Source organism: Varroa jacobsoni, unplaced genomic scaffold (genome assembly GCF_002532875.2).
Source record: "Varroa jacobsoni isolate VJ856 unplaced genomic scaffold, vjacob_1.0 contig02040, whole genome shotgun sequence".
Classification (NCBI taxonomy): domain Eukaryota; kingdom Metazoa; phylum Arthropoda; class Arachnida; order Mesostigmata; family Varroidae; genus Varroa; species Varroa jacobsoni.
In genome coordinates this window covers 1-14,644 of record NW_019214743.1, presented here as the reverse complement: position 1 = coordinate 14,644, position 14,644 = coordinate 1, and the positions used below count along the sequence as shown (strand labels likewise).

At 37.0% G+C, this 14,644-nt stretch overlaps 1 protein-coding gene across 5 annotated transcripts; it reads right to left on the bottom strand.

Moving 5' to 3' along the window:
- Positions 1–5,308: 5,308 nt before the first annotated feature.
- On the bottom strand, positions 5,309–14,553 carry tank (EI24 domain-containing protein tank). Of its 5 annotated transcripts, none has more exons than XM_022853732.2 (6): positions 14,169–14,553; positions 12,620–12,815; positions 10,405–10,590; positions 9,984–10,190; positions 9,653–9,828; positions 5,309–9,086 (listed from the first exon to the last, which is right to left on the bottom strand). In XM_022853732.2, the coding sequence occupies exons 2-6, from the start codon at positions 12,752–12,754 to the stop codon at positions 8,678–8,680; spliced, it is 1,113 nt and encodes a 370-aa protein (XP_022709467.1). In that variant the 5' UTR covers positions 12,755–12,815; positions 14,169–14,553; the 3' UTR covers positions 5,309–8,677. The 5 variants fall into 5 exon arrangements, with proteins under 5 accessions (XP_022709467.1, XP_022709470.1, XP_022709468.1 ...); XM_022853735.2 differs by having other exon boundaries at positions 12,620–12,807; XM_022853733.2 differs by lacking the exon at positions 14,169–14,553 and adding an exon at positions 13,324–14,157.
- Positions 14,554–14,644: the final 91 nt, after the last annotated feature.

The window sequence follows — 14,644 nt, the reverse complement described above, 5'->3', positions numbered from 1 at the left end:
ATCAGATATGCTGCTATCTTAAACACTACCGGTGGCCAATTTTGTTTAAAAATCACCCACTTTATTTATAAACTTCTACAGGTCTCTCAAACGACCATCATTGCTTTGCCTTCACGAATAGACAAACAGGCACCAAATACGAGAGTTACGTTTGACTTGCCACTTTTTGGAAGCCACTGGATTTCTTTTTGGTAAGGTCACTTTAGACATTGCCGCAAATGAGTCTTGATTATCAACCAGTTTACACTTACTAAGGGAGCTTAGCACAGTGTTATCTATGGTGTATGTCATTACTTGTTTATTTATTTTCATCAATCTGGTGGTATATGATTTGCTATGCTACGAAATTGCTCCGTGTCGGGTCGTATTCGTGACGACATTAATGGTACCACATAATTAAAAAAAACCTTGCAATGTAATAAGAGAGTTGTCAGGTAGTTAATTTTGAAAATATATCAAAGCCGATCCTCGTTGTGACCGATGCCAAGCGGTGACTTTGGCTACGAACTTAAAGATCATAATTTTTTTCGTACACGGTGTTAGACGATGAGGTTGGCTACATGCTGAATGCATAATATCAGTCCTGACAACAAAGTCAGTTAGCGGACTTTGCAGTCCGTATGTTCATATATATATGCTGGTGTCTACATATCTCATTTTACGTCGTTCAATTATTGTAAATATATAATAGATGAGGTATACGATCATTGGGCTTGTCTCTTGAAGAGAGTCTGTATCTGCTGTAAAATGTGATACTTGGCAATTTTGACTATGGCGATGGCTAAAAAAATTGGAGTCTTCTAATCGTAAAATCAAGGGTTTGATCAGTTAGTGTTTATTATAATCAATATTTGAAAAATATTGCTGGTGAAGTACTTAAAGCGTTTCAAAGGAAAATCCATATAGTTGGCTTTAAGAGTGTCTGCCTCTTCACTGCAGGTCACTATTCAAACAAAAGCTCATCTACGGCTTCCCTATTCGCTATTTTGCAAACCGTCATTTTTAGCAATGTACGTAAGTATCATGTTCAAAAGATGATGTCTTTAAGAAAGAATGCGGAAGACAATGCTGAACAAAGTAGAAATATTAATAATTGAATGTCTGTCCTCAATGGGATCGGAAATTACCGTCATCATTTAACGGCAAAGTTGACGTTTAAGGTAATCACCCAAGGAAAGTGACAACAAAGTTGATATATATATAAGAGAGCATATACGAACATCTGCATCATTTTAGTATAGTAACTTTTTTAGTTTTTTTTAACAGGCACTTGTTTTGTAATTTTTGTATACATAACACTCTTTCTTTATGTAGTTGCACGCTTGTTAAAAATATATAACAGGCCGTAACTATTTTAATTTTAATATTATGTTTCAAAAACATGTGTAAATAAATTTTAATAATACACATGGCTCAATTTTAGACATTTGTGTATTGTCTATGTTGCCATAGGTTTAAAATTGTGTCGCCATTGTGTTAGCTAAAGCGCACCTTCCAGGTAGCTGGTGTAGAAACCATTCTCAGTAAAAGCTTAAAAAATACGGGCTATAAATAATAAGAGAATTCAGCATCTGCGTGTCATTCCGGTGTTCGAATCTTCGTTCAAACTTTGTTTTAAAAGACGTCCATTAACTTCCTTTTATTGAAACAAGGTATATCCACTCGGTGTAAATCACCACTATTATTATTACACTAAACTATAAATCGGTATCATTACGTGACTAATGGCGCCCTTATTATAAGAAATTGGGTAAATGTTGTGCAGTAAAGACGGCAACAAAATCTAAGGATAAATTCTCTGCAAACTGATAATGTAAATCGATTACAACGACGGCGAGCATCTCATACGTTTTTTACACCTTGACGAACCATACGGCCCATGCTTCATGGTTCACTGTTTAATTTCTGTCAAATAGCGTTTTATATAAGTGATAATTGTTGATTATTGTTAACGTGATTATCAATAATTATATGGTGCTCTGGCGTAGTATTTTTTACTTCGCGTTTTGCTGCTGATGCCTCATTGTAAATTGGCTCTAACAATTTTAGCTACTGATAACTCATGTACAGAATCTCCGTCTCTATCTCACCAATATATATGCTACTGGTGATTTAAATTGTTACGTTGATTGTTTGATACGTATGATCACATTAATTTCCGTGATTACTATATTGTATATGTTGTTTTCTTGGATATGATGACACACGGTCACAAAGCCGCACGTTACGCTTCGTCATGCGACTTCAATCAGAAATGTCCTACCTGGCGGCATTCCAGACTGCATCGCGGCTATGGCGCCAACTGTAAGGAATCAACTAAAGTATAATAATAATGAAACATAGTAGGTGTTTTACATGGAAAACGACTGTGCCGCCGTATTCGATGACTATAACAATCCATATACGTTAACATTTGTGCTTGATAGACTTGCAATACTAAGCATAACAAATGATGTCGAAACTCGAAAAGCCTCTATATTTGTCAATGGCATAATATAACATACGTAATTAAGTTATGTCACGAACTTGTGATCTCAGAAGGGGTGTGTGGAAGAAGTGAGATTCATCTGGTATTTGCCTCAACGAGTTTGGCCGCCTGGCTATTATGGCAGAGAAAACCGCCATCTGGTGCTTGGAACTCCTTACGAGTTTGGCCCTTCAGTCGTTGTAGCAAAGAAGAAAGCCATCTAGTACCTGAAAGCCTGAACGAGTTTGGCCCTCTCGACGTTGTGGTGGAGAAAGCTATATGGTATTTGAAGGTTCTAATGAGTTTGGCTCTCCAGACGTCATACTTGGCCTACAAAACTGGGCATGCGCGATTTCCTTACGGGAAGACCAACGTACGCTGGGCTCGTTTCAGTTTCGTAGATTCTGTTTTTTAAATTTAATTATTGCCTGTCCAAATATCAAATGCGTGTATATTATACCACCATTAATGTACCTCTAAAGTTCTCAGTAGCTTGCATTTTGAGAGCTTCTTGGCACGATATGTTATCTATAACTTAATCGCGTATACTTCAATAGTTGTTTGCCATAGAGGCAAACAATTGTTTGCTGGCTAATCCGCCCGACTCTCTCAACCTAATTCACATTTCTTCTTAACGTGTAGTGACGATGGGTGCGCTAACATTAACCATTTGCATAGAGTTTACTTCAATAAAAAGCATGTTAATGTTCTTTTCTTGTTATTTTTACATCTATTATGCCATGCGAATACTTTTAATATCTTGGAGAACCTAACAAAACCTACAGGGGTAATTGAACGTCCAGATCCTGCCACAATGCTACTGATTTTGGACACTAAAAAGGAAAATCGTTTTATCTCTGCCTCAAAATTAATGGTAAAGCCAAAATTGCTACCGTTTGTACTAACAATAGCAAATATTTTCATGATGATGTGAACTTCCAATTTTAATAACTGGAAGAAGATAAAATCACATAAAGCCACCTTTAACTTTATTTCGCAAAATTGCTTTCAAGTTTGTTAGCACGCATACAAGTCGGCCACTGCATTATCCCTCAAGTGGTAAACATTCACAATTAGTTCTAATCGTATATCTTTAATGCTAAATTAGCGGGTACAACTCATCGTCATTAGACAACAGATGTAAAAATGACAATGAATACAATGGCAGAGTGTCCTAATAGGTGGTAGTTTTGGTCAGTGCAATGATAAAAGGGGTATGGCTTTAGTTGGTCGATCACCAAAACTAAAAGTATTTAGCTAATCTAATTATTCTACAACATTTGGTGAAATTTCCCGACTATCGATCCCTCGTATAATATATCTAATCTTAGCCATTTCAAGGTATTGAAATTGTTTCAGTTGAAGCCTTTTGAAGAATTGATGATATGTTTATAGCAGTGTTGACATTCTCGGATTTAATCTTCGGACTTTTTGTTCAGCGGAGTGCAGAGCACCTCTTTCGTAAGGTTACACTTCAGTACCATCCAAACTTCACCTACACGATTTGTCTTGTTCTCCAGTTCTGATTTAACTCTATTCTCAACCGTGTAACAAAACTAGAATAAAAATATTAGAGTGTTGTATTCTTATATGGTTTTGGCGATTATTAATTTCGATTTAGTCGAACACATACTTAGAGTCAATATAAATCTGGAACCACACTCGGCCGTTTGAAAAATGCCTAGGTGTGTATTTCTTCTTATGGTATAGGGTGCTTTTACAAGTGAAGGATGTTTTGTTAACTTTCAAATTCTGAAGTCGGGTTTGCTCGAAAAAGTCTAGCAGAAACACAGTATGTCATCTCTCTAATATAATCAAAGCCAAGATCAGATTCTGAGGTATTTCATTTCGTGATATCCCGCTCAAGGTTGTCGTTAATTCCCATCATTTTCAACCACAACAAAAGAAGACATGGATTATATATTTGTTTTTGTGATACAAGATAAACACCTGTAAGTCGCAATATCATCTTCAATTCTTTCCTGCAACATATCCCTATTGCCACCCAAGCTCTAAATACAGCAAGACAGAGCACTCGTTATTATCGACTGTAACATTTATTTTATTCTAGACGAAGCAAAGATTGCAGTATGTAATTGGTCAGAAATTCCAGGATAATCGTACATATCAGGGTTACAGTTTACAATGGAGCAAAAAAATGCTTTTTTGATTAAATTTTGGAAAACTTAAAAGAAATTTGGTAGCAATCTAGCTAGGTACCAAAAGCATCTCCGTAGTGTAATATGCTTCTCAGGATTTACGTTTCGATATTTTTATATCGTTGTCAAATATAGTACAATAATTAAAGGGTGGCAGCAAAGCATCTGCTCCAAGGAAAACCATTTATAAGTTCTCAAGTTCGAGAGGTAAACGATCATTTCCATTTCTCTACGTCCATTTCATCTACGTGGAATTAACTAGAAACGAAAATAAAGGTACATAAGCAAATTCTTATGAAACTTCCAGCCATTTTAGATATCTTTTTTTTGTTAGGCCACTCGCATTTTGCAACATTCTGCGCATTTTGACATGATATTGAGCGCTATTATCTCAATTATAATGTATATGTTCGTGTAATATAGGTAGAATTGGTCGAATAGGTGGCAGGTAACACATAGATAAATAGTTTGCTTTGCGTAAAAACGATATGTAAAATGCACGACAAACAAACAAACAAACAAAAACAAGCGGGTTTATTGTCAAACGAAATCATTGTATACGTAAGTGCGCACATTTTTTAACTTTTTTTTTTAAACAGATTTACTCCGGTGTTACAATCATACTAACAAGTCAGGAATCGGTTAAGAAAAAGCTTATATGATTGAAGAGTAAATGCACATATTATATAAATTTGTGAAAGTTATTGCAGGATTTATTTAGTCACTTTATTTGCTATACAAATCGCGCGTTATGCGTGTTTCACAATACAAAGATGTCTTATATTTCTGTTCCTTATAATAAATATTTTACTAACCCAACATCTCTACTATATTTTATTTTGGAAAAAAGTAAACGTTGCTCGCATGCTATCATCGCTATTTAATTCTTTATGCCTTAATCACCGCTTACGTATCCGAGCACATCATTCACTAAATTTTTCGAAAGGTGGGTAGACAGTATTCATACTGCTGCATCAAACATTTTACTCATTCGTCTGCGGCTCTCTATACTCTATAGAAAGACTACATTCACCACAATTTAAAGTGGAACGACCCTGCGCAAAGCCACGTTTGCATTACAGGCTTACCAAATCATCTGGTCCTAACATGGGCTCCTATCTTGTAGTTTCCGCTTATGAGACATACGTGACTTCTCGCTGTCCCCTCGTATGGCACTAACTTGTAACAATTTCAGGTGGCACCAGTACTAGAACGAACTTCAAACGTTCTGATGTCATATAAATCGGTTCAGCACGCCTACGCATATATCAGCACCGCCTTCATTTGATGTCATTTTGAAAACAAACTTTTTTAGTTCACTATCAACAATTGCATTAACTGGTATTTCACTGACAGCTAGCTATAGTCAGAAAGCGTTTTTAGCGCCCCATTTCAAGCCGACTAAGAATCGATCCTCCACGACAATTTATTTATCCTGTACTGGATATATATATATATATATACTGTGCATCGTTGCATGTACACGAATATATACAATAGACATAATTCATTTCGCTAACAGATTTAGCTTGCCGATTTAGCTTAGATTAAATAGAAGCTACTATAATTTAAAGTCTTCACTGAAATAATTATTTCGTCTTAGCTTTTTCACAGGCTCCAAGACAGATCGATTACTTACCTGAACAAAAGCTGCTTTTACTAGCTAACTAATCTCCTATAAATTTTTTTTTTAAAAAGTAAATTGATTGGTAAAAGTGATTCTTTGACAAAATTGAAACGATTCCACTTTATGTAGGAAGCTGCCATTATGAAGAAATTACCTTTTACAATAGCATAAAATTATACGATGGAATATCTATACAAATAGCACTTGAGTAGCTACATGACGTCACAAGCCAGCTGGATCCTTTGTGCGCCTCTTGAGTTGAGCACGAAAACAATCAAATCACTAATTACAGCATTAATTCGATTACCATTATTATTATTATTATTATTATATAGATATAAAGCTTTTCTGATATAGCAAAATTTGAATTATCTCAGCGAAACTTAAAGCTGTAGATGTAGATTCCAGCTATAGGATTGACCTCGTATTATTATTGTTGTCCTAAGACAGCTTTTACCTGGCAATTAAAACTTGAAATCTAGCTTCTCTGTGGATCAGTTTAACAGACAACACAGATCTCCTAGCATACATCGGTCTTAAATATAGACAGTTTTTACAATATGACAAGCAGAAAATTCAGCAGCCTGGTAAGCACCAAGGCATACCGAGGTGATTTCATTTCATTAATGAATATACGCATCGACAATGATTCCATCTGGTTCCTTATTCAAATCAGTTCAAGACAGAATTTGTGCATAGTATCATCTGAACTTTTTTAAACGACGTGACAGGACACGCTGGTACATAACTAACATTCTAGATGACCACACTGTATAATGTCACCTGTCGCTGGTACTCACACACGCAACCCCTATTTTGACATACATACATACGAACTTTTGATATATGTAGCTGGCAAAACAACATCGAGGGGTTCTCCCTTTTCATTCCATTCCCATTTCCACTCAACAACCTTAAAGACCTTGTCGCTGAAGTCCATTTCAATAACGTCAGTTTAATTAATAGCATCCTTGGTCTTTTGTTGGGGTTCAATTATTTAGATATAGCTAAGGTTTGAGAAAAAAATTGAAAAAAAAATTTATTACAATTATGAACTAACGGCCGTAAACGTGGGCAGTTATACCAGATGGTCAGGTTAAACAAAGGTTCATATAAATTCTGTTACCATTTGCCTAATTTTTTTACGTTGAATCATTCTTTGACGCTGAACAGTCGGCACGATACAAAATACACTCGAATTGACACATGTATGACAAAAGCTGTTAAGCTTTTTAAACGTTAATACAAAGAATAGACTCAAATTGACTACCATAACGTAAATGAATGCAATTACCGTCATCGTAATAATGGCAATCAGCTGATGAGGATCATCTAAAGACGACACTATGCTACGCCCTTCAACCGTATTTGACTAGTCAACTTTGCAACATTATTCCTGTAAAGGTCGGCTGCACTGAGTTACAACTGTCTGAGGACGCCATTAGTGTAACACGAAGTGACGATATAAAAGCTTTGTCTGTGGCTCAGACTAAATATGTATATACAAAGAGAGAAAACTTAACCCTACTTCATTGATGGCTCCACGTTGTTTCGCTTCCCAAAGGTCTTTTTTTTCGCGCACTTTAAACATATATATATATATATATATTACATTAAGTGTCACGTCTACTTCAGGCCCTCATAAAAATATTAAGAGGGATGCTTTTCTCAGTAAGATTATTCAAATGTCGGTTTCATTTTGAGAACGTAGACGATACAGACTAAATTTAAGCCAATCCATGCGAAGTACCGACAGGATAATACATGGACTACTTTTAACCAAGTTGTAATCTTAACAGCGTGCTATCTCTGAGCTTGATGGGAAAATCTAACTACCTAGCTTGTCCTCAACGCAGATGTTGTCAAAATTTTTATTAATGTGCATTTCGGTTATACATGAATTAATTTAAGCTCACTATTTGGGGGACAGCCCTTCATTATCTTGTATGTACAAATCACTTTTGAAATCGCTAGACCGCTGCGAAAAATATAGGCTGACAACTGCTAATGTGTACTCTTTGTAACTGTTAGCGGACTTCCTCAGCAGCAGTGCCATTTAAAGCTTGCTCTGTAAATATTAGGTACATGAGTGGTAATCAAATTATTGAAAATGGGACAGGACGAAGTTCACCTTGCTGCTACGTGTCGACATAGCTGAAGTTATTGAAATTTATAGGCAGTTCTCTAATTCCATAAAGCTGAAATTTTTTTAGTGTAACTGATCCCATACCGTAGCCTAACAGTCAGCTCTAAAGAACAGTGCAATTGGCGTTCAAATAAAAAGCTGATTTTCTGCCAAATGGCACCAAACGATTTTTTCGAAACAAGTCGAAGGAATTTACCCAGCCCCCGCACTGATCCTTTGCGACCATTTTAAAAATCGAGCTCCTCAAACGCCGCTCAATTAAATCCAACTAATTAATCTTACCAGCTCTTTATTATATCTTTCCTTTGGGATCGTTCGCTAACACTTTTGTTTACCGTCGTGGCGTGTCTTTTCTGCTGATGTTGTTGTTGTTGCTTCTGTTGTTGCTCGTGGGGCTGATGATTAGAGTTAACAAGCCGACTGAGGAATCGAAGAAAGATCGTGTTCGCGATATACACGGACGGCCGAAAGAAGGGTATCCGATAGGTTGTTCTGGCCGTTGGCGGATTCGCAACATGACCAGCAACAATGACCAAGGGAAACAAGATAGCGAACAAACAGCCGCCAACCAGACGCGACTCGGGAAGCCATGTGATAACAGCCAGAGGCAATCCGAAACCAGCGTGGTACGCCCAATTAAATTCCGACCAGTCCAGCCTTTTATAGAGGGAGTATCCCATGCTATACCTGCTCAGAAAAAAAAGTGTATACAAATAAGGTACTTCTTTAGTTGCTGCGAAAAATGTTGCATTGAACACGAAAAATCTTGCTAATAAAAAAACAGCTTGTTAAAATTCGTAATGAGAAAAATTGAGATTTTGATTATATTAGCAGAGACGTTAAAAAAGTTGAATATTTTAAATAAAAACTTGAATAATATTGTAATCAAGAAGGGATAATCTTTGTATGATTTAGGCCTTTTCTGCTAATCGAAGCATATTTTTCGTATATCGAAATAAATTGCCTGTAACTCCTTATATAAACGTTTCCATTAAAGGCAATGCAACATTTGTATTCACATAACAAAACACATTTGTATTCAATGAAAATTTATTTTTAGTTCATAAAATATCTGAGTATAGTATGAATAATATCTGAGACAAGAAACGATAGTCAGTTATAAAGAAACCTATATGTCTTTACATTAAACTAAACATAAATGCTTTGCCACGAATGCCGTGCCGGACTGATAATCAAAAGACAAAACCAGTATATTAAGCTAACTGGAGTTACATAATAAGCTAAAACTTTACCATTTGTATTCGAACGTATAATAACTGTTGAGCAGCGACAGGTGAAGCAATCCTAAAATGTCGCCGAGCGGGTAGATCGGTAATTTAAAAATCGCTTGCGACTGAACCAGAAAAATGGTCTGAACTATCGTAGAGAAAATTATGTCTCCCAGGACATTGCTGAACATTGATTGTGCCTAGAAAGATAACCGAGATTGGAACAAATTGATTGCCGATTGATATTAGACGAGCCTTGTCACAAGCCACTGTTAAAAAACATTTTTCGATTATCAATGCAGAATGACTGAAACAAACTGAACAAGTAGATTTATTCAGGAGAGCATTTCATTACCGGTTTTAGTCCGAGAAGCCGAAACGCTTGGTCAGCGATGTCTTGAAACCAAAAACAGTTGACAACTCTGGACAGTAGCAGCAATGGCATGACCCAGAAAAGGCCAAAAGTATAGTGAAGAAGCGGCTGTAGCCAAGCCCAAATAGACCGCGCATGGTCCGCAAACACCAAAGAAAGTGCCCATTGTAAACCTGGCAGTAAGACGTGCTGTAACAGGCGTTATAATCAATCCATTAGCTCTTTGATTATTAAAGCTGTAACAAAAAAATCAATAAAACAGGAACCTACCAGACCAACATTGCTTAAAAAGAGTCAGTTATAATTTGCATCCTACGTAACTGTCGAAACTGATTAGCATGAGTAGCTTATGTGCCATGTAGAATTTGAAAAAAATCATTAACTTTTTGTGAAATTTTCTCACCTGGAAGAGAAGCAACGATAGGAGGCAAACGCCTCCGTTGAGTAGGACACACTGAATAAGACGCTGAACTATCTTCGGCCGATTTCCACTACTGCTGCTCGCCTCTGCGGACGCTTTCTTTTTGGCTTGCCGCTGCTTCTCTCGGCGTAAAGCAAGAACGGTAAAATTTTGGATGTCATTTACGACCTACCGAAAAATTACGATGATACAGAAGATGGAACATGTTTTACGAATTAATAATATAATGATAACAATATTTTTAGTTATAGAGTTTTAATATTTGTAGAATAGCATCTGATTCTAAAGGTATGGTTTATAAACAGGTTCCATAACGCGCATGTTCATTATAGAGCACGACTACTATGTAGAACAGTTAATTGAAAGGCCACGCTTTATTAAGAAAGATATCTGGCTTAATGTTTTCTCTGATAATGGACTATTGTGTTCGTGACGGCGGATTGTTTGCAATTCAGATGGCAGATTCCCTGACTAATCGCTGCAACTTCTATTTAATCCATAGTTGTTAAAAATATTCACTCGATATACTATATACAGGCGCAACTGGAAAAAGGATAAGCAATTCCAAGCTGATACCATCAGTGTGTTGTATTAAAATTCATGGAAAACTACAACGTTACCCTCGATCCATACAGTTGCCAATGAACGTTAAAAGTTGAACGCATATATTCTGATGAAAACGTTTTACTACAAAAGCTTATAGGGCAATGTTCTATAATAACAAAATCAATCAAGTACGACTGCTTTATCGAGTTAGAATAATAACAGGAAACTGATAAGCATAAGCACGGTTCAGTCGTGTTAAAAAATATTTTTGAAGTGACACCGAAAAATGATCAAACATTTTTATGAGTAAAACTGCTACGGCTCGTGTGGTGTCTAGTGGTGTTTCCGTATGATCCTAATTCCCATCTTCGCGACTAAATAAACATTATAATTGTATTGTATACTATAGAAACTGTAATATATATATATATATATGTATATAAATAATAGAAAAAAAAACTGTACTAAATCTTCAGTTCAACACCAGTTCAAAATACAGTCAGCGTTTGCAAGAAATAAAAATAAAAAATGAGCCAACAAGAATCTGTCTGCCGTAAATGAACAGCCATTTCCTATCGGCCCTGCGAAACCTGGTTCATTTTGCTAGAAACGGCACAATAATTTGCTATTTTCTTGTGTTAATATAAATGCACTATAAATGCGGGAACAATCGCAAGTAATCATGAGCACATCCTCTAATAAGGCTCTCTTAATGTAATGGTTTCATCATCTGTATTTCGATAATAGATATTCATGCTCTAATTTCTTCATAGTTCATACACAGTGTACAAAATACTATCAACTACGATTGTTACATTCCAGTTTAGGTAAATTGCAACTAAAATGTTCTAATATTACAGGGCGATAGGAGAGATATTTTAATTAATAGTTAATTTCGACGTTTCGGCAGAATTCGTTTGCGTGCATGCGATTAAATTCAATCGCTATGAATTAACACGTACGGATCCGCTTGTCTTTCACGAGACAAAGATCACAAGAAGGCGTGTCAGAATTACAAACAAATGGGCCGGTAGTGATGGCACAACTATATTGACTCCCCGAAGTGAAGGACACCCACTTCTGCGTTCATATCTGTTCTTCCCTGTATCTTATCTATGGTAAAATTTAGGCAGTTTAAACAATAGCAAATAATTTTACAACGAGTCAAGTGTATCAAATTTATGGACAAAATCGAAGAACGACAAGTTAACAGACAGAATACGGTTACAATATCTTACTTTTGCACCGTTTACAATTCCTATGTTGTGGTTTCATTATAATTGAATTATGTCAATTATCTAAGAGAAGCGTCATATGCAGAAACAACTTGTTCAGCTTTTTCTTGTCTCATGCCATATTTGAGACATTCGTATCATGTTGTTGTTAGCGAAAACCCCAAACACCATGTAGATATATAAAGTAGTTTGCAAATTAAATACTCATAAAATAATTGAGTATCATTGTAATTGGCGGCCATTTCTGACTAAAAAAACGTCCACTACATTTAATTGCCACTTAATATTAAATGTAATAATTGCATTGAAGAATACAAGTAAAATGACTTTTTATCTGTACGCAGTGAACGTGAAAATCGATATTAGAGCTATTGACACAATGAAATATTCTCATTACCTGTAAAACAAACACTTACCATTTGGGAAACTTCAGCAGTCCGATAGGAATCGAGCCTGACGATGCTAGCTACCCCAACGAACAGGTCGTTCATACCGTGTATGAAAAGCCTGACGATCTCCCGCACAGTAACCATTGAAGCCATAGTTGTCATTTCGAAGTTAACCCAACTAGACGCGTCAGGATGCGAACATCAAGCAACACGCCCTGCAACACTAATCAAATAGTTTGACAATAAAACAATAGAATAGAATAGAATAGAGATATACGAATAATGGTAGTAGAGGGTTGCCTTTAAGCATTTCCGGAAAACTTTCTGCCAAGTTTGCTGTTCTGTGTTCCTCTCTCTGATCAGCTGCTGATGCGCAGTCACTACTCAGGTCACTACTCAGTTCTGGCCGTTTCTAACATCAATTCTATTAAAATGATCGATTCCATATTTTCCTGAAGTTCATACGAGCTTTTGAAACCGTTTAGCTTTACATCCACGTCGACCAGTGATTTCGGCAATATGTCGGCGAATTAGGCCTCGATATGAGTGAGCAACTTCACTTGTGGGTGAAGCTTCACGGTCAATTTTGAGCAGCACTCTATGTTACCAGGCTAGGGAGACAACAACGGAAGTTTCGTCAAGACGTCACGCTTTCATTGGATGCCAATAGTATGATATGAAGACTTTTGAACTGTTTCAACAGGCTGACATACATCGCTTTCACCAGTTACCTTGGGCAAGTTCCGTTCAGCGGTCTCGTAACTAATGCTAACCGGGATCGAACAGGCTTTTTTAATCTATTCGAAGGTGTTTTAAAGGTTGTTCGACGATCCCCTGCTTCTATGCAGGTCAGCTTCATGCACCCGTGAAAACTGACCGGGCGGTTAGCAATGATTTACTGCTTGTGCTGCTGCTACTGCTATTAATGCAGAGTACACCACTTTCATAGGAGGGGTTTTTGTTTTAAAAAATCAATTTTACGATGAAGTTACCGACGAATTTCAAGGGTAGGTAGATACGCACAATTGCACTATACTGCATAACAGCACTATTTCCACAATGTTGTGCAACGCTGGGAGACGGAAACGTAGAGAAAGTGAATGTTCCAAAAGATATTTGAAGGAAGATGTGATACGTGAACACATAGACAGACCTATCCGGTGACCGACGCCCTGACCAAGCGGCAGAAAATCGAAAAACACCTATGTTAATTTTACTTCGGCGTTCCTAGTCGTACAGCTGTTATCGTTATTGCTTATACGCGTTGCCCTTTTGTGTCTGTTCGTTTGTTTTGGTGCTGCTATTGCCTCTGCTGCCAATGCGTATCACAGCGACATCAGACGGTGGCGATGCAGGCTCTGTCGTGTCGTTCTTCAAACGCCGATAGTGGCACAAATTCCCAATTGAAGACACAGGACAGACAGGAAAACACAAAAACACATTCACGCTACATCGACATTAAGCGGCTATTTGATACAATTCGAACACTTCATGACATGAAATAACGCAACGAGGTCAACGGCAGCTTTTGGTACGTATTTACTGTGTGAAAAAAATAGATTTGTTATAAGCGTACCTCGCTTCTTCCTCGTACAGTTGGATCAGACACTCGCATGGAATACAGCGTTAACATATCTGACCACAGCTGCTTATCACCCGACCCTTCACTAATATTTAGTGTAGTATTTCTTCAGTAGCTTAAAGGTTCACCAGATACTTGATGTTCATTCCACACAATTATCACCCTGTCAACTTCAATAATGTGCATATAATCTACACAATCAGCGGCATTCATCGATCAATGTCCGGCAAGCAATGCAAGTATCGATCGTGGTGATCGTTTGATGTCGTATTTCTTAATCAAAATAATCTCAATACACCGACGTCCGTATGATCGAGTATAATTGGAACATATAACTGGAACGGGAACAGCTAGCTATTCAGTTGTTGTTTATTGTTATCAAGTGGTGTTTGTCTAACAATGAAAGAGGGCGCTGCGGTAGTAGTTCCTGGCCGACTGTGGCGCGCTGATTTAGAAAGTACAAGGAGTAA

Coding starts and splice junctions, on each gene's coding strand:
- tank (XM_022853732.2), bottom strand. CDS start 12,754: ATGACAACTATGGCTTCAATGGTTACTGTGCGGGAGATCGTCAGGCTT. Junction 10,191..10,404: donor TATCGTTGCTTCTCTTCCAG/GTGAGAAAATTT, acceptor CGCCTGTTACAG/CACGTCTTACTGCCAGGTTT. Junction 9,087..9,652: donor TATACGTTCGAATACAAATG/GTAAAGTTTTAG, acceptor TTTTCTGAGCAG/GTATAGCATGGGATACTCCC.